We start from the raw sequence: 20,148 nt of genomic DNA on the forward strand, positions 1-20,148 counted from the left end.
ACCATGGCTCTTCAGTTTGCAAGCCTCATTTACACAATATGATCAGGCGAAATGCATATCTCCAGCAAAGTAGACAATTTACAAGCCATATGAGTGCAGGAGCGCGAATGGAAGAGAAAGGTAGTCTCCATCCGATAGACCTTGTGGCTGACTTTGAAGCAAGAGAGTTAACAAGATTTACAATTTAAATTTCGTGAAGCCTATTTCGCCACACAATGAGGACCAGTAATCAACATGGAAAGTTTAGTAGGTTTATTACAAATTAGTATTCAAACCAATAAAGGTGCATATCAAGATCAAATTATAAAGGTACAGAATCAGAACAGGTAAACTGAAACGCTGGAATAAATTCAGTTTCAATAGCATAAGGCATACAGAAATTCCAGTCAGAGCAATACAGATACGAAGAAACAGGAATTGGCATTTGTTAAAGGAATTCGGATTACTCCTCCTAAACATGAATGAATCTAAGGCCATCTAAAGGCTAAAATGGGAAAGTACAAAATATATCTGAAAGGATTCGGAAATGAAGCAGGGTAAGTATCAGCATCATGAAGACTCCCGCAGAAGTCTTCTAAAAAGGGGAATTACAGTTAGCATAAAGCTACGCACTTCTAAGGACAAGGGAATGCAGAGAGGTCTGCACCTCTCCAAGTCCAAAGGAATCTGCTGCAATTTTAACAATATGAACACTAACTTAAAGTGGAAAGTTCTAAGAGCCTCCATATCTCTAAACGCGCCACCAAAAACCCAATGATTTTGCTTTCTCACAGGGCGCATCTACAACATTTGTTCATTTTACTATACCAAAGAGGTCAAACGACCAAGTTAAACTTGAGCACCTTTGTTCCTCATACCCAATGTAAGGAGGCTTCTTCTGCTCTTTAAATTGTTCTGTTCTTGCCTGGATTTCTCTTCTCAGGCCTCTCTATCTCTAATACACAATACTCCTTTCTCCGACTAAGAAATCACAAATGCGCACCTGCAAAAGAAGAACATGCAGAGCACGGAAAAATACATCTTGTGTTCAAATAAAGGCCTAATCAAACTAACTTTATTTAATCATTGTCAATGTGCACTTCTAAAACACAAATATAGGTCCACACATAATGTCAGGATAAATACAAAACGTGATTAAATTAATTCCTGATTACATATGTAATGTGCTTTCAAAAAATTCAATATATTTAAATAAAAGTGTAAATGTGAATGAGAGCTACACATCTTCATGTTAAAGTTCAACATTAGAAAACATGCATATTAAACACTCTAGTTTCCACAGGGAATACATATCCAATAATATGTTTTGATTCTTCACTTTACATTAATAATGGTAAGGCACACAAAGTATATGATGTTGGTTATACATTTGTATTCCTGCTGTAATGTGGAGGGGTGAAGCCAAATATTATGCTGCTCCACTACCCCCTCTGATTGCGAATCAAGCCATCACAATCAAGATAAGACCAATCAAAACCTCATAGGTTTCATGAATTTTTGTTGAGTCTCCTCCATGTTTCATCTCATCATAATAACTACACTGACTCTCATCCAACTCTGTCTTCTCTCTTCCTCTTTACTCCTCTCCTTGCTTGTAGCCTCTTATACACCTGCAAGATCACAACAAGAGATATCGTACACAGAGCAATTATCACAAGTGATCTCAAAATAGAACCCACTATTCCACTTCCAAAGTTTTCAAACCATCTGCCAACTGCAGGAAAACTATTTCCTTTTGCTTTCTAAGCACCTGTTGCTTCTTACTCCTTCAAATCTTCCTTCTAACCTGAAACCTTCATGATATATGCCTTCAAATCCTTGCTCTGGTCAGGTATGTGTGTACAAGACAGCTGGACCTTTCACATCCTGCAGCAGGGGTGTGGAATTTATTAAAATATCTACTTGTCCACGGGACAGGTTGCTTCTCAAATCTACTTGTCCTGTAAAAAGATCTACTTGTCCCTTTGGTGCCATGTAGTGTGGCGCCAAATTATGGCAGCAATCTCATTATGTAAGAGCTCTAATAATAGCCTCTCTGATTATGTCAGGGCTACTACCATAGTAGGGCTTGAATACTTGCAGTTTCAATCCCTACTGCAGCAATTTCCTTATTTTTCCACCTTTCTGCAGATCTGCATACTGGGGCTGGAGGAAGCAGTGAGCAATAGTTTCAGGGCTGGAATGCCTTTGAGTCTGCAAACCTACTAACCTGCATGTTTCAAAGATTTTCACCAGCTTCTCTCTAATATTTTCCCATAATAAGAAAGGTTGGACATTTACTCCTGACAATGGCAGAATTAGAACTCCTTCCAGGGTTGGGAAGAAAGTGGATGGAGGGAAAATGAACTTGCAAATGCTCAATAGATGTTCACATGAGCAAATCTACACATGCATATTTACCCATGCTAAAATACATTTCACAAATATTTTATAGGGGTACGACATATACCATGGGTGCACTTTTGTGACTTTCTTTAAGAATTTGGGGCCACATGTAGGTAGGTTCAGATTTGCGACCCGCAAATTGAGAGTCGCAAATCCGAATGTAGGATGGTGTCCCTGACACCATCTGTGATTCGCAAGGGCTTCGCAAATGCACACCTCAGGAATAATCATGAGGTGGGTCGCAATTTGCGACCCCCTTGCGAATGGCGGCCTCACAGGGATGGTGGCCTGCTGGAGACAGCAGACCACCATGTCTGTGACTGCTTTTCAATAAAGCAGTTTTTTTTTTTTTTACGCAGCCCGTTTTCCTTAAAGGAAAACGAGATGCATTACAAAAACGAAAAATGAAACGTTTTCGTTTCATTTTTTCAGAGCAGGCAGTGGTCCACAGGACCACTGCCTGCTCTGAAAAAATGTTTACAGTGACATTCACAATGGGGAAGGGGTTCCAGGGGGACCCCTTCCCTTTTGTGAAAGTGTTAGCACCCATTTGAAATGGGTGCAAACTGCGATTAGTTTGCGCCCGCGTTCGCAAAACAATCCTACATTGCACTGCAAGACGCAATTAGGAAGGGAACACCCCTTCCTAATTGCGAGTCGCAAACCCGTTTTGCGATTCGGTAACCAGGTTACCGAATCGCAAAACTGGGTTTGTGCATAGCAATGTGCTTTTTGCACGTCGCAAACAGCGAAAGTCACTGTTTGCGACATGCAAAAAGCTACCTACATGTGGGTCTTGGTCCCTAATTAGGTCTGGTGTTAACAAAGACATTTTGTTTTTATTAAACTTCTATTTCTCTCTCTTTCGGCTGGCTTTACTGTGAGTGATCGCATTCTTCTCTTCCACAAGGAGCATATTGTCAGGAACTACAGTGGCAATCAGTGACGTAACGAAACTGGAGGGTGCCCCTTTGCAAAGAACATGGAGGAGCCCCCTCTCCAGACTCACTCAGGACAGGTGCTGTGCTGAAGGGGCCTCTGGAAGGCGGCTGCGGGGCCTTTGTTATGCCATTGGTGGCAACGTGTGCTTTTAGAGTTCAAAAACGTTTTGGTTTTTTTTTGCCAGTGTTTGTTACAATGTTGAGGGCCTGGTAGCTCCCACAACAATAAAGTGTTACAAAAGCCATGTCAAAACAAGACACGCATTGATGAAACTAAAAGACTTATAAAAATATGTCAGATCAGTTGGCTTTGTCAGTGTTTGTTTATTTTCATGCTTCCCATAATCGTGTTGAAAATGGTTACACTGATTTTCCATTAGAAATATTTTTGGGAAATACTAGCATGCATCAAAACATTTTACTAAATGACACTTCATTTGCATCTAATCAGAGAGCATTCTGGGAGCATTATACTTAGCCTCATAGCCTAAACTTTTCAAACATGTGTACACGTTTTTTTTTTTTGTACTGGAACCAACGTCAGTAGTGAAGTGTGACCTTAAAACATTTATTTACAGCACTCACCCTAATAATGAAGGTTTTCAAATAATGAACCATAAATACAAGTTCGAACAGCATTATCTTTTGGAAACACATTACCTCAACTGCAGAGAGTTCCACTCTCTGTAAACAGGCAGCCAAAGGGTTTGTGCTGCAGAGGGTTGGGTCTACTTGTCCCAAGGACAAAGTAAACATAAAAACTTGTTGCCCTTGACCCCAAACAAGATGTCCCGGGCGTCGGGCGATAGGAATTCCACATCCCTGCTGCAGACTCCACCCTCTTTGGCGAGAAGAATGTCTAACGCAAGACGATTTTGCAAAACCATGGATCCCATAGCTATGATTTCGGTATCTACAACCAATAAGGCTCCTGTTGTACTAGTGGACAGTTTATCCAATATGGCAGACAGCTTTCAAATCTTTATATTGTGTAAAATCACACCTACAGATGGAATCATAGCACCAAAGATATCCCCAACTACTTCTCCAGCACTAGCACCGCATTTAAGTCTAGATTTTGTTTCCCATACAGGATCAATAAAATGTTCCACATGATATATCTTCAGGAAAACTACACCTAAATAACATACACAATACCATCCCCTGGGCGACTTGAAATATGCAGGTTCTCCACAAATGTAGTAAACTCCAGGGATTAAAGAATCCTCTCCATCCAAAAACAACCCCCAGTTTCCTCTAACCTCAAATGTGTGATCATAATCACTCCTCCCCATGAATATAGTGTAAACTGTAGATTTATCTGTGAGTTTGCAGTTTCCATTTACATTTTCAATCCAAAGTAAACGCTGCTAGATTTCCTGCCACTTGATGCTCAATTTCTTCCTTAGTCAATTTATGCTGACTCGTAAGTTCCTTCCCTGCCTTCCACTTAGACTCCAAATCTCTCCTCCTGTCTTCTACTAAATTGAGAAATTTATTTTCAAAATCTGTCAAACTGTAGGTTAAATTGTTTCAGTGAGCATACACAGTCTCTAGTATCGCTGTGGGCCTAAAGAATCTCACAATTATCCCTATCTCTTTAGGAGCAGGATGATGATTCAAATGCTCCAATATGGGAATCTCTGAAAGAACTAAATCATAATTAAAAAAAAATTAATGAAATGTCCTGTCCGATAAAACAAACTCAACAAAAGGCTACAATTAACACCATACGTCAAGGGAATATGATGGTATGTGATACCGACTGCAGCTGATGCAGGCAATTGTGTGCAGGCATAACAATCCATTGAGTCCATAGTGTCAATATATTCATAAAACAATGTGAAGTAAGCATTTGAAAAAAAAATCCCCTCTAGATGGGTCTACATGTAATTCTTTATCATCTAATGAATGCTAATGTTAATCGGATGAAGTATTTTAGGGATCACTGTAGAGCTGGTAACCACTAAACTAGAGGATGTGGGATTACAATCTGACTAATAAAACAATCAGTGCTACAACTACAATAACACCCCTGCTATTAGGTACCAACATCTACTATGGTTATTAGTTTCCATACCTTCTCTAAAATCAGACCGTTAGGTGGAAATAGTAGCAGCAGAGCCTTTTCGGTCAGTTTCCATCTGTGCAAAAGGCAAACCAAAGTTTAACAAACATGATGATGTTATTTACAAAATATTTGTGATACTTCCTTAGCCCTACTCTGTGTTCTTCTAAATGATACCCTTATGCTCCTTCAGTTGCGTTGGGCCTCAGTAATCTTCTTAATTCCCTAACAAATGTCTTTAAAAAGTGCACAGTTCAGAAATCACACTAATAACAAATTGGGTCAGTCCATTTAGTGGCAATGTAATTTCAAAACACAGTCCAGCCATAAAGTTTAGTTCAAGGACGTTCAGTTGGATTTGCACTATTACTCTTAAGATCCCCAAATTCTCTCTCTCCAGCATTAGCAGCAAAGTATGTCCATTCCAGTGAAGAGAACAAGTTAACCCTTGCTCTTTCTGACCTCCTTAGGGCAGAGCCTTCATCCTCACTGTCACTAAGGCCAGAATCCTCAGTATCCTCTAGAATAGTTTGGGGTACACGGCCCTCAGGCAGGCTGTCTTTCTCCCTCCTGCCTTCTTAACCAGCAGTCTCTAGCTTGCATTTGCATTCTCACAGCACTAAGCCCTTCGTTTGGGTCTGAATCTGATTCATTCACCAGTACATGACAAGACTCGCTTGTCTCAGCCTAGCTGTTGAGTCATCCAGGCCTCCAGACCTCTCCCCCCCAGACTGAACATGTACTGTTTCAGACTCTTCTCAGTCCCAAACAGCTTGTCTATCCTGCTTCCTCTGTCTCTCAATCACAAATGGCACTTCTGGAGAGGTTCTGTCACATTATCAAGAGGACACTCAATGCTGCAAGTAAGGGAGGCAAGAATTCAGTTGGGGAGACCTCCTCATTTGACAGCAGTAGTTGTGACCAGAATGACTTGGCAAGGCACATCCCAATGAGGCTCTAAGCAGGTTTCCCTCACATGTTTTTTCACCAGGACCCAGTCGCCGGGACTGGGATTGTGCCAGTGCTCCTGATGTGGCAAAGCTCTGGCTGTTCTGAGCTAGTGAGACAAAGAACGCACCACATCAGCAAGTCCCTTGCAGTAATCAAGAATCATGTCATCTGTAATGTTCACAAGCACATTTGCGGGAACAGCTGGTAGTCTCAATGCTCTGCCCATGATTATCTCATTGGGAGGGGGGGGGGAGGGGGGGGGGGGGGGGGAGAGAGAAACAGTCTTGTCCTCCGATCAGGAATACTGCGAAGACTCATCAACACAAAAGGCAAAGCATCAGACCACTTCAAAGACGTCAAAGCACACACTTTAGCTAGCCTGGATATCAGTGTGCCATTCACCTGTTCCACTATCCCTGAAGCCTCAGGTCAATAGCTGCAATGTACTCTCTCCTCCACTGGTAATGCAGCACACAACAGTTTTAGAACCTCATTGTTGAAATGAGTCCCTCGGTCTGACTCGAAAGAAGATCAGTTTCCTCAACAGCAATCTGACTGTTGTTAGACTGTCATTTCTTCTGGTCGGGTAAGCTTCAACCCAACGTGAGAAGATGCACATAGCCACTAAGACACATCTCAGCCCATTGCACACAGGCATTTCAATTAAGTCCAACTGCATCCTGTTGAAGAGACCACCTGATAGCCCTATGTAGCATTCTCAGCTAAGTGGTCCAACAGGGCAATGGCATCTTACCTGCAAGCTTCCTGTGTATCTGATGCCACCAGCAGATCGTTTATATACTGCATTAGAACATAACTGCAGGGCTTGACTAAGGACTCAAGATTCTTTTTGACGCTATGATTAAAAATACAGGGGCTCCGAGTATACCCCTGTGTGCATATGGAAGCTGAAGGTGTACAGAAATTACAGTCACAGAGATACAGATACTAAGAAACAAGAATTGACATTCCTTAAAGGAATTAAGATTTCTTCTCCTAAACATGAACAAATCTGGGGTCATCTAATTCAAGTCCAAAGCTAAAATGTGAAAGTACAGAATAGAGGTCTCAAAGGATTCAGGAATAAAGCAAGGTAGTTATCAGCATCATGAAGACTCCGTTAGAAGTCTTCTGAAAAAGGGAATGAGTGTTTCAAATCAAATCATTAACATTTATAAAGCGCGCTACTCACCCGTGCGGGTCTCAAGGCGCTAGGGGGGAAAGGGGGGGTTATCGCTGCTCGAACAGCCAAGTCTTTAGGAGTCTCCGGAAAGCGGAGTGGTCCTGGGTGGTCCTGAGGCTGGTGGGGAGGGAGTTCCAGGTCTTGGCCGCCAGGAAGGAGAAAGATCTCCCACCCGCCGTGGAGCGGCGGGTGCGAGGGACGGCAGCAAGTGCGAGGCCAGCGGAGCGGAGGGGGCGGGTGGGGACGTAGAAGCTGAGGCGTCTGTTGAGGTATTCCGGTCCCTTGTTGTGGAGGGCTTTGTGTGCGTGGGTGAGAAGACGGAAGGTGATCCTTTTGCTGACTGGGAGCCAATGCAGGTGTCTCAGGTGTGCGGAGATGTGGCTGTTGCGGGGTACGTCGAGGATGAGGCGGGCCGAGGCGTTTTGGATGCGTTGCAGGCGGTTTTGGAGTTTGGCGGTGGTCCCGGCGTAGAGGGTGTTGCCGTAGTCCAGGCGACTCGTGACAAGGGCGTGGGTCACGGTTTTTCTGGTGTCGGCGGGGATCCAGCGGAAGATCTTGCGGAGCATGCGGAGAGTGAGGAAGCAGGCGGAGGACACGGCGTTGACTTGCTTGGTCATGGTGAGAAGAGGGTCCAAGATGAAGCCGAGGTTGCGGGCGTGGTCTGCGGGGGTCGGTGCGGTGCCGAGGGCCGTGGGCCACCAGGAGTCGTCCCAGGCGGACGGGGTGTTGCCGAGGATGAGGACTTCCGTTTTTTCAGAGTTCAGCTTTAGGCGGCTGAGCCTCATCCAAACTGCGACGTCCTTCATACCCTCTTGTAGGTTGGTCTTGGCGCTGGCGGGGTCCTTGGTGAGGGAGAGTACAAGTTGGGTGTCGTCGGCGTAGGAGGTGATGATGTCGTGCTTGCGTACGATGTCGGCGAGGGGGCTCATGTAGACATTGAAGAGTGTCGGGCTGAGCGATGAGCCTTGAGGTACGCCGCAGATGATCTTGGTGGGTTCTGAGCGAAACGGAGGGAGGTAAACTCTTTGGGAGCGGTTAGCGAGGAAGGATGCGATCCAGTCCAGGGCCTGGCCTTGGATCCCGGTGGAGCGTAGGCGGGTGATTAGGGTGCGGTGACAGACGGTGTCAAAGGCAGCCGAGAGGTCGAGGAGAATGAGGGCGACTGTTTCACCGTTGTCCATCAGGGTTCTGATGTCGTTTGTGACTGAGATGAGGGCGGTTTCCGTGCTGTGGTTGGTTCGGAATCCGGTTTGTGAAGGGTCGAGCAGGTTGTTGTCTTCCAGGAAGGTGGTCAGCTGTTTGTTGACGGTCTTTTCTATTACCTTGGCTGGGAAAGGTAGAAGAGAGATGGGGCGGAAGTTTTTCAGGTCGCTTGGGTCAGCCGTAGGTTTCTTTAGTAGGGCGTTGACTTCAGCGTGCTTCCAGCATTCGGGGAAGGTAGCAGAAGAAAAAGAAGAGTTGATGACGGTCTGGAGGTGCGGGGCGATGATGTCGTCGGCTTTGTTAAAGATGAAGTGCGGGCAGGGGTCCGAAGGGGCGCCGGAGTGGATAGAGTTCATGATGGATTTGGTTTCTTCCGTGTTGATGTGGGTCCAGTTGTTGAGGGTGATGTCCGGGGAAGCGGGTTCAGTGGTGTATGGTTGGGTCTGGTGTCCGAAGCTGTCGTGGAGGTCGCTGATCTTGCGATGGAAGAAAGTGGCGAGGGATTCGCACAAATCCTGTGAGGGCGTGACGGCGTTGGCGCTGGCGCTGGGGTTGGAGAACTCTTTGACGATGCTGAAGAGTTCTCTGCTGTTGTGGCTGTTTTTGTCTAGTCTGTCGGTGAAAAAGTTCCTTTTGGCAGTGCGGATCAGGTGGTGGTGTTCGCGTGTAGCGTTCTTGAGGGCGGTCATGTTGTCCGCGGTGTGGTCCTTGCGCCAGGCCTTCTCAAGGGCACGACAAGTTTTCTTTGATTCTTTGAGGGTGTCAGAGAACCAGAGAGGTTTTTTGGTGTTGGTCTGTCGATGCGTGCGTTTGAGGGGAGCAAGGTTGTCAGCGCAGTTGGAGATCCAGTTTGTGAGGTTGAGAGCTGCGTCGTTGGGGTCGGTGGTGAGGGTGGGTTGGTTGGCGGCGAGAGCGGAGAAGAGTTGCTCTTCAGGGATCTTGTTCCACTGTCGACGAGGGGTGGGTTGAGTGCGGAGGTGGGAGGTCTCGCGTCGGAATGTGAAGTGGACGCAGCTGTGGTCGGTCCAGTGTAGGGCAGAGGTGTGGCTGAAGAAGACGTGTTTGCTGGCGGAGAAGATAGGGTCGAGCGTGTGTCCGGCGATGTGGGTGGCGGTGTTCACCAGTTGTTTGAGGCCGAGGTTGGCGAGGTTGTCGAGCAGGGTGGTGGTGTTGGGGTCGTTGTTTTGTTCCAGATGGAAGTTGAGGTCGCCTAGGAGGATGTAGTCCGGTGAGGCGAGGGCGTGCGGGGAGATGAAGTCGGCGATGGCGTCGCTGAAAGAGGCGCGAGGTCCGGGAGGACGGTAGACGAGGGATCCTCTGAGGGTGGTCCTTGGGTCGGTGCGAATCTGAAAATGCAGGTGTTCAGCGGCGAGGGGGGGGTCTTCGGTGGAGGTGGTGACGCTGATGGAGTCTTTGAAGATGATGGCGACACCTCCTCCTACTTGGTTGGTGCGGTCTTTTCTGGAGATCTTGTAGCCTTCGGGGATGGCGGGTAGCGATGTCTGGAGCAGAGGAGGCGTTCATCCATGTCTCCGTGATGAAGGCGACGTCCGGGGCTGTGGAGTCCAGGAGGTCCCAAAGTTCAACGGCGTGCTTGTGGACGGAACGAGCGTTGATCAGGATGCACTTGAGGTGGTTGATGGCGCGTGGGCTTGTGGTCGTGGTAGTTGCGTGGTGGAAGATGCGTTTGCAGGAGTTGCAGGCGAAGGGTCCATGGGTGCGTTTGGGGTGAGCTAGGAAGCAGGTTTTGGAGCGCCCTGGGTTGAGGGCGTGGAGGGTGGTGGGGTCGTAGCGGATCAGCGGGGCTTGGGGGAGCTGGGGAGCAGGGGTCGTGGCGTTGGGCGCGGGCCAGGCGCGGACGGGCGCAGACGGGCTTGCCTCTGGTGCGCCTCCGGCGCGCCAGCGGCGTGCCCGCTGCGCAGTCGCGCAGCGGCCGCCATAAGAGGTAGGAGGGGGGGGGAGGGGTCAGCTGGGGGCGAATGGGAGCTCGGGGGCGGGGGCGTGCAGGAGGTCGCGGCGGGAAAGCGCGAGGGAGGGGGGGGACAGGTAGAGTGAGAGGAGCTGGGGGAGGGGGTTTAGGGTGGAGGAGGGTGAGTGTTAGGAGGTTTGGAGATTAGGGAGAGAGATAGGAGTAGGGTTGTGAAGATAGGGGAGGGGGGGTTGTAGAGGTGGGTGAGGGAGAGAGGTAGAGTGAGAGGATAGGGAGATAGGTAGTAGAGGGGGTGGCGGGAGGGGGGAGAGATAGAGAAATAGATAGAGAAAATAGATAGAGAAGTCGATAGATAGGGAAATAGATAGATAGACAGATAGGTAGGTAGGAGGAGGTGGAGAGTGGGGGAGTTAGATAGTGAGATAGGGAGCTAGAGAGATAGGAAGATAGGAGGAGTGAGGGAGGTAGATAGCGAACGGGTTAGCTAGGGGTGAGAGAGGGGGAGGCGAGTGAGGGAGGGGGATGAGGAAGGAGCAGGAGGGCAGGCTCGGGGGAAGAAGACGGAGGAGGTAGAAGAGCAGAAGAGCAGAAGAGCAGAAGAGCAGAAGAGCAGAAGAGCAGAAGAACAGAAGAACAGAGGATCGGAAGAGCAGAAGAACAGAGAAGAACAGAGAAGAACAGAGAAGAACAGAGAAGAACAGAGAAGAACCGAGAGGAACAACACAGAAGCACCGAGAAGAACAGAGAAGAAGAACACAGAAGACCGGAAGAACACAGAAGAACAGAAGGGAAGAACAGAAGAACAGAAGAGAAGAACAGAAGAACACAGAAGAAGATTGCAGAGGGGGAGCGAGGAGGAAGAGACAGAGAGGAGGAAAAGAAGCAGGAGCAGGAGAGAAGGTGAGTGGCGCGGGGCAGGGCGAGGGGCTGGGAGGAGGGGGGTACTTACAGTTAGGTGGGTCTCAGGAACACAGGAACTCGGGAACTTGGAGGAGCTGCAGCGGCAGGGGGAGCGACCTACCCTTGGGTCAAGGGTCGCTACCACTGTCGCGAAGCGGCCGCCATAAGAGGTAGGAGGGGGGGGGAGGGGTCAGCTGGGGGCGAATGGGAGCTGGGGGGCGGGGGCGTGCAGGAGGTCGCGGCGGGAAAGCGCGAGGGAGGGGGGGGACAGGTAGAGTGAGAGGAGCTGGGGGAGGGGGTTTAGGGTGGAGGAGGGTGAGTGTTAGGAGGTTTGGAGATTAGGGAGAGAGATAGGAGTAGGGTTGTGAAGATAGGGGAGGGGGGTTGTAGAGGTGGGTGAGGGAGAGAGGTAGAGTGAGAGGATAGGGAGATAGGTAGTAGAGGGGGTGGCGGGAGGGGGGAGAGATAGAGAAATAGATAGAGAAAATAGATAGAGAAGTCGATAGATAGGGAAATAGATAGATAGACAGATAGGTAGGTAGGAGGAGGTGGAGAGTGGGGGAGTTAGATAGTGAGATAGGGAGCTAGAGAGATAGGAAGATAGGAGGAGTGAGGGAGGTAGATAGCGAACGGGTTAGCTAGGGGTGAGAGAGGGGGAGGCGAGTGAGGGAGGGGGATGAGGAAGGAGCAGGAGGGCAGGCTCGGGGGAAGAAGACGGAGGAGGTAGAAGAGCCGAAGACAGGAGAACAGAAGACAGAAGAGCAGAAGACAGAAGAACAGAAGAACAGAAGAACAGAAGACAGAAGAACAGAAGCACCGAGAAGAACAGAGGACAGAAGATCGGAAGAGCAGAAGAACAGAGAAGAACAGAGAAGAACAGAGAAGAACAGAGAAGAACAGAGAAGAACAGAGAAGAACAGAGAAGAACAGAGAGGAAGAACACAGAAGCACCGAGAAGAACAGAGAAGAAGAACACAGAAGACCGGAAGAACACAGAAGAACAGAAGGGAAGAACAGAAGAACACAGAAGAAGATTGCAGAGGGGGAGCGAGGAGGAAGAGACAGAGAGGAGGAAAAGAAGCAGGAGCAGGAGAGAAGGTGAGTGGCGCGGGGCAGGGCGAGGGGCTGGGAGGAGGGGGGTACTTACAGTTAGGTGGGTCTCAGGAACACAGGAACTCGGGAACTTGGAGGAGCTGCAGCGGCAGGGGGAGCGACCTACCCTTGGGTCAAGGGTCGCTACCACTGTCGCGCAGCGGCCGCCATAAGAGGTAGGAGTGGGGGGGAGGGGTCAGCTGGGGGCGAATGGGAGCTGGGGGGCGGGGGCGTGCAGGAGGTCGCGGCGGGAAAGCGCGAGGGAGGGGGGGGGACAGGTAGAGTGAGAGGAGCTGGGGGAGGGGGTTTAGGGTGGAGGAGGGTGAGTGTTAGGAGGTTTGGAGATTAGGGAGAGAGATAGGAGTAGGGTTGTGAAGATAGGGGAGGGGGGTTGTAGAGGTGGGTGAGGGAGAGAGGTAGAGTGAGAGGATAGGGAGATAGGTAGTAGAGGGTGTGGCGGGAGGGGGGAGAGATAGAGAAATAGATAGAGAAAATAGATAGAGAAGTCGATAGATAGGGAAATAGATAGATAGACAGATAGGTAGGTAGGAGGAGGTGGAGAGTGGGGGAGTTAGATAGTGAGATAGGGAGCTAGAGAGATAGGAAGATAGGAGGAGTGAGGGAGGTAGATAGCGAACGGGTTAGCTAGGGGTGAGAGAGGGGGAGGCGAGTGAGGGAGGGGGTTGAGGAAGGAGCAGGAGGGCAGGCTCGGGGGAAGAAGACGGAGGAGGTAGAAGAGCCGAAGACAGGAGAGCAGAAGACAGAAGAACAGAAGAACAGAAGATCGGAAGAGCAGAAGAGCAGAAGAACAGAGAAGAACAGAGAAGAACCGAGAGGAAGAACACAGAAGCACCGAGAAGAACAGAGAAGAAGAACACAGTGTTTGCATAAAGCTTCACACCCTAAAGGCAATGGAATGCAGAGAGGTTTTGCACCTCTCCAAGTCCAAAGGAGTCTGCCGTAATTCTAACAATTTGAGCACAAACTTCAAGTGGAAAGTTACAGGAGCATTCAGATCTTTAAAAGCATCGCCAAATACCCAATTATTTCTCTTTCTCGCAGGGCTCATCTGCAACATTTGTTGATTTTCCTATCCCACAGAGCTTGAACATCCAACATAACCGTGAGCACCTTTGTTCCAGATACACGATGAACAGGAGACTTCTGCTCATTAAACTGTCCTGTTCTTGCCAAGATTTCTCTTCACAGGCCTCCCTATCTCTAATACACAATACTCCTTTATCTAAGAAATAACAAATGCACACCTCCAAAAGAACATGCACACCAAAGAAAAATACATTACGTGTTAAAATACCAGCTTAGTCGAGCTAACTTTAATTAATCATTGTCAATGTGCACGTCTAATACACAATTACAGGTGCACGCATAATGTTAGGATAAATGAAAAACATGAATAAATAAATTCATGATTACATATGTAATGTGCTTGTAATAAATGCAATATATCGAAATACAAGTTTAATATGAACGAGAACTACAACTGTTCATGGTAAATATTAGTACACACTCATTTATAAAACTTTAGTTTCTACAGTGAATACATCAAGTAATACTTTTTGAAACTTGACTTTACATTAATAATGTTAAGTTATATAGAGTATATGATGTTGGTTACACGTTGTATTGCTGCTCCAACGTGTAGGGGTGTAGTCGAAAATTATGCTGTTCCGTGTGTGTCGGAAATCACGGTGTCGTTCAGCATGAACTCGTCACTTACAGAGTATGCGCCTCTCATAGTGTCTCTTTGTCAGTCAAGCAGGCCTCCTTTGCGTCTGACTCCTTCATTTCCAACTATTCTCCACACTTCCCGCGTTGTTGCCCCTTCCACGCCCGTGCTTTTCTCAGACACTGCCCGTCTGGGCTGCCTCTCGCGCTAACCCCACGGCTCTCCTCGGATACGCTCGTCCCCTCCCCGGCAGCCTGCCGCGGCCTGCCTCCCCGGCTCTCCCCTCCCTCCCGGCAGCGTCCCCGGTCGCAGGCCCGTGTGGGAGGCGCCGGTTGGCCCGCACCCGGCACATGACCGCGAGTCCCGCCTCCGCCGCGCTGAAGGGGCGGACAGCTGGAGGACCCGGCGGTGGCGCTTGTGCTCCTCTGCCCTGTGAAAACGCTCCCGTCTTCGTGTTTTTTTCCCCTTTCTCTTTACTCATTTCCGCTCAGGTTTATTTACAAATAGAAAAGGATACCTCGCGGCGGAGGCTGCAGCGTCTCTCCTCCTCCCATTGCCCACCAGCATGGGAGACAAGAAGAGCCCTACCAGGTGAGATGGCGGCGCACAATGCAGCCCGGGCAGAGGGGCGGACATGGCGGATACGGGGGCAGCCGCAGAGCAGCATCCCGGTCCGGTGTGCGCCATCGCTTCCTTCCCCTCAGGACCCACGGGTGTCCGGTGAGCCCCGTTTTCCTCTGTTTTTATTATATGTTTCTCCCGCAGGCCGAAGCGGCAACCGAAGCCGTCCTCGGACGAGGGCTATTGGGACTGCAGCGTCTGCACCTTCCGCAACGGCGCCGAGGCCTTCAAGTGCATGATGTGCGATGTCAGAAAGGGCACGTCTACACGGTGAGTGAGGGCCGGGGAGGGGGATCTGCTGCCCCGCTGCTGCGCGCAAACCAGCAAGGCACCAGGCTGGCCATCTGTCCCTCTTCCAGAGGCAGGCTGAAGCCCTCTCCCGCCCCCACTGTAAGCGCAGGCTGTCAGCGTGATGTTTGGTGTAGTGCCCATAAAGAAGTTGACCCCTTTGGCCCACAATTTAATGATGGACCATTTTTAAAGAGTTTAAAATGACATCTGTGTGGTCAAGAAGCCTACAAATTAGAAATCACATTTGTAAGCACAGTATAGAATAGAGTAAGTCAAAAAGTGAGCACGGCCTCTGAGAGTAGGAGGAAGAAACCCCCGGGAAAATATTGCTTGGAAATTTCCTTTTTGGAACGGCATGCTCCGTACGAATCGAATAGGTTGTCCCTGGCCACACACTCGCCCTATTTTTCTTTTTTTGTTTGCACAAGGCATCCCACGTGTGCCTATACATTATACATTTGATGTTATGGAACCAAAAGTAAACAGATGAATCCCAGGCACTAGGCCCCAGGATACTTAGATTATCCATAGTAAGATTCTGGTATGGTAAGGTTGAGCCGCGAGGTGTCTGCAGCACCCGGTATAACAGTGGTGTTGTTGTTTTTTAATTAAAATATTAGAAGCCTGTCTCGAGCTGTGTATTTTTTATACACTGGCATTTGATTTATGTTTTTATATAAAATTGCATGCTGCCCAACGGCCGGTGAAAGTACCCCCTGAATCTCAGTTTTTGCTGAGTAGGGCTAGTGCACTTTATTTGAAAGTTTAAATTCCTTCGAACATCGACAATCTGACATTACCTGTCTATTCACATTTCTATCAAGTGCCATTAGGAGGTTTACATGTCTTTTCTGGTCCGCACGTAGGCCTTTAAAATCAATTCCTTATCGGAAATCCCTTCACCACTAGAAACTTCCTCATACGTTTTAAAATACGCCGTGCAAGAAGCACTGGCATGTGCCAGGAGCTAAACCATAATCTTTGTCCATAGAATAGACCTAACACGTATGACATTCAAACACCTTCTATTGTTAACTTTTCTTGAAGTGTAAAACAAAGTACATGTTATTTTAACCGATATCAGCAACCTGAGAAGTGTTGGTACTGTGATGGCTAGTGCCCTTCATCTTGTTATCTGAATAGATCGCAGCCCAGAATAATATCAGTGTATTCTAAGATGGCTTTTAAAAAAAAATACATACCACATTGTCATCTTTGCCTTGTCAATGCATTTGCTTGCTCGTCATCATCAGGGACCATTCATTTCCCTTGTGTGTACACATTGAGCCCCATCCCCGTGTAGTGCTTCATTCATCTCTGTGTAAAATAGCATCTTCATGTGTTTGATTCCTTGTGATGCCAGACACTATCCACATATTGTTTCGCAACCCCGTATCTCACTGAATTCCATGCATAGCTTCAGACCTCATTTTGGGTAAATCCTATTGAGTTTACTCAGTAACATGGTTTGTCTTTCAGCACACCCTTATTCTTCTATTTCAAGACTCCTGCTAAAACGAGGCTTTTCTGCAGCTAATAAGACCCTTAATGTTTTTTAGCTTCAGGCTAAATAGTGTTTGTGTAATCGCATACTAATCTCCATGAACGGTGAACGTCTCCAATTAGGTTTTCACACGAATACAACTTTGGTGTGAGGCTCCACTCTTTTTTTTTTTTTTTTTTTCCCCTAACAGGATAATGTTTTGACAAATATAATACGGTTTGCACTCAGGTAAACGGGCATTTCTCTGCCCTGGTATTTGCTCCATATAAACTAGCGATAGCTAGCGTTCATAATCTTTAAAGGTCCCTTTTGACTCCTGTAATTTAGCCAGTTTTAAATCAGTCAATCGTGTGACAGTATTGTCGAAAAATTGCCCTTTAAAATGTAAAATACAGTTTCCCCCAATAACTTATTGGCAAGTATGAGAATTTTTGATTTCAATATTCTATGTACCCTAGGTTAGTTTAGATGATAATTTAATATACAATGGCAATAAAAGCAGAGTTGGCTTTATGTGAACTACGTAATGTGTATTTAGCACTTTACAGGTGACATCGGGTCACTTGTTTGTGTTAATTAAATAAAGTCTTTGTCAATCCCATCATCAATTGTATTAGCAATGAGCTGGAATAGTAGATTTTTAAAAATCTTACTAAATATACCAATACCCAGCAAGAATGAATATAGTTGGCAGTGTCGCCCAAATTACTAATGTGCCTGTTTCAAATGTAAGATGTAGGTAGCGACCATCGTTGTATACCATAAAATAGGAAATGGAAAGAGAAGACCCTTCAACTGTACAGTAAAGAGCAGTGTCTAGGAGTATTTCATCTATTTTAACAAATGGCGCGTAATGAAGAAGCAATGTCTGGGAATATTGCATGCATCATTGGAATCGAGGGAAAGATTGTGTGCGTCATTATAATAGAAGTAAGAGGTCAAGCCTTATAAATTGCAGAGAGGAAGATGCATCAATGGGAGAGGGTGAAAGAGACAAATGGCTAAATTCAGCAATGTTCTGCTGATTAAAGTATAATTTAGGGTGAGCAAAAAGCATCACACAAACTTTAGTTTGGCATTCCTGTGCATGCCCACCAACGAAATATGGTGAGCATCAAACGACCTATGCTTTTTGGGTGTTTGTGAAAGATTTGTAGGTTGTTTTCCACCCTGAGATTCCTTTATTGCTGGCAAAAGCAGCAGTAAATATTTATTCATTGTGGGAATGGTGAGTGAACATAACATTTTTCAGTGTTATGATTTTTTTTGTTGTCCGTGCAACATGTTTTGCCTTTGGAGAATTATTATTAGTTTTTATTTTTTTAAGGGCAAAGGCACTTCGTCTTGTTTTGTGCATGTGGAACTGTACACTTGTTATATATTTTTTTTGTAAAAATGGAAGTGCAGGAAAACGCCCGAAGTACACCAGGAATTCTTTGTAAGTTCTTAAAAGTTTGGATGTTTACTTTTAAGGTAGGAGGAACCCTAACTACGACAGTACATTTTTCCATGGCAGCTATTTAGGGATTTCTACTAATTGCATTTGTAAACAAAACCAACATTTACAGGGCTTGTAGATAGACCTAAGAGACCCATATACTCTAAGTTCCTTTAGGTGAATGGCAGTGTTGTTGCATCCGCAATATTACGTTAACGTTCCCAGTCAAAAGAGAAGGATCACGTTCTAGAACAGCTCATTAAAACTTTGCAGAGGTGGTACCAGACACACGAGTTCCCATTCTGTTTACTCTATCTACAAGACGTCCTTTTGTTCCAGTTTTCACTATCTTCCCACACCTCTCTCTGTACAGAAATTCCAGGGTAGACTTTCTGTGAGAACAATATTGTCCCTTTTCGAAAACCACTGTACTGATAAGGTACCAACGTAAAAACGTATGGCGATGACTTTGGCATACTAGAGGTCACAAAAGAAATAGCATGTGTCCCCACTGGTAATCTTCAGCTTTGCTAAAAATAAGTAAGTAGTCATTGCTCCTTTCTTTTGGAAGCCATGAAGCTATTTTACCATTCCTTTTTGCCTCGTACCTCTCTTGGCTGATGCCTGTTAAGAGGAGAATTCAAGACTGTCAAAAGAACTACAGGATTCTTGCTTTGATTGATGTCCCAGCAGCTTCCCCAACGTTGTGCAAAACAAAATGACAAAGCAGACGAAGTACTAACAAAACCACAAGGCCAGACCGGTTGGTTTTCCCATTTGCTTGTGATAAGCGAAAATTGTGCTGTAGAAGGGCTAGCCAAAGAGTGGTCCCTACTAAGGACTGCTTTGCTTGTAGAGACACTCTCCTCCTGATCCCTGTTTCATAGCACTTGAGAACATGTTGTACTTTGGAGTAACTGATGGTCTCATTGTACTCGAACACCTAATTTCTTTAATTGTACATTGTGCAGTGAAACCAGCATTGGCAAAACCAAAAGAGCTCACATTTAAAGGGCTTTAGATATTTTTTTGGCTTTGCCAGTGCTTGTTGTTGATGGTTATCAGAATCAGCAAAAAAAGTGAAAGTGGCACCTGCAACATCACATATGCAGGCACTTTTGTCTGCAGTGTCATGGCATTTGGCTGCAGCGCCAAGATTTGTGTGAAATCATATGCATGCAAGAGAATACATGACGTGGTATCAATTTAAAAATATATTGACAAAGATGGACTTATGAGCAGATTACAGCTGTGAAGTCCTACCAAAAGTTTTTTAAAAAGTGAAAACTAAAAAAAAAAAAAAAACGGACAGCTGGAGAGCGACAGATGCAATGTTGATGGTGGAGCATCTAAACACTGCAGGCAAGCGCTGATGTTGGAGCATCTTTAGAAAAATTAAAAAAAAGTGGGAGGGGCCAACAGACACTCTTGGGGAGTGGGGGAGCAACAGGACAATTTTGTGGGTGTAGGCATATACCAGCAGAAAAAGCAGGCAGGGGAAAGAACATGAAAATACACACATTCCAGTGGAATGCTAAAAGAAAAAAATAATTCAGAGTTTTAAGCAGAAAATAAGTTATCCAGTCAAACTGGTGGTGTAGAAGCTGTAATCCAGGGAAGCAACAAATACAGGTAAAGGAAGGACAGCTGTTCAGTAAGAAGCAAGCAAATAAGATAGACAAGCCAGCCAAGGTTAAGCAGTGGTTTGAACTAAGTTCACTTCAATTGTTGACATGGTATACAATAGGTCTTCAACATCTTCCTGTACACAAGGCCTAAAAAATGCTGGGTTTCCAAATTTCTCCTTTTTATCTGTGTGAAATGGCTTGGAGTCAGCATTTTATTCATTGGTATGCTGGTACCCCCACTGCGGTACCACCAGCTGACAGTTGTGGTGTTGTATGTGCTTGGGAGCCACCGAATGTGGTACTGCCTCACTTAGACTTTGCCTTGT

The 20,148-nt window shown here is 46.6% G+C and overlaps 1 protein-coding gene and 1 long non-coding RNA gene across 3 annotated transcripts in view; one reads left to right on the forward strand and one right to left on the reverse strand.

Annotated features, from left to right (window-relative positions):
* Positions 1-237: 237 nt before the first annotated feature.
* On the reverse strand, positions 238-14,551 carry LOC138287892 (uncharacterized). Its single transcript, XR_011202296.1, has 3 exons — positions 14,392-14,551; positions 5,407-5,470; positions 238-982 (listed from the first exon to the last, which is right to left on the reverse strand). It is a non-coding gene; the product is annotated as an uncharacterized lncRNA (long non-coding RNA).
* A 176-nt stretch (positions 14,552-14,727) lies between these two features.
* The window catches only part of YAF2 (YY1 associated factor 2), a 125,361-nt gene continuing 119,940 nt past the window's right edge, over positions 14,728-20,148 (forward strand). For both annotated transcript variants that reach the window (XM_069228852.1, XM_069228853.1), the window contains exons 1-2: positions 14,728-14,931; positions 15,106-15,231. In XM_069228852.1, the coding sequence (XP_069084953.1) occupies positions 14,906-14,931; positions 15,106-15,231 (152 nt within the window). In that variant the 5' untranslated portion in view covers positions 14,728-14,905. The remainder of the gene's footprint in view (positions 14,932-15,105; positions 15,232-20,148) is intronic.

The sequence above is a fragment of the Pleurodeles waltl genome, chromosome 4_1 (genome assembly GCF_031143425.1).
Source record: "Pleurodeles waltl isolate 20211129_DDA chromosome 4_1, aPleWal1.hap1.20221129, whole genome shotgun sequence".
In the NCBI taxonomy this organism is placed as follows: Eukaryota; Metazoa; Chordata; class Amphibia; order Caudata; family Salamandridae; genus Pleurodeles; species Pleurodeles waltl.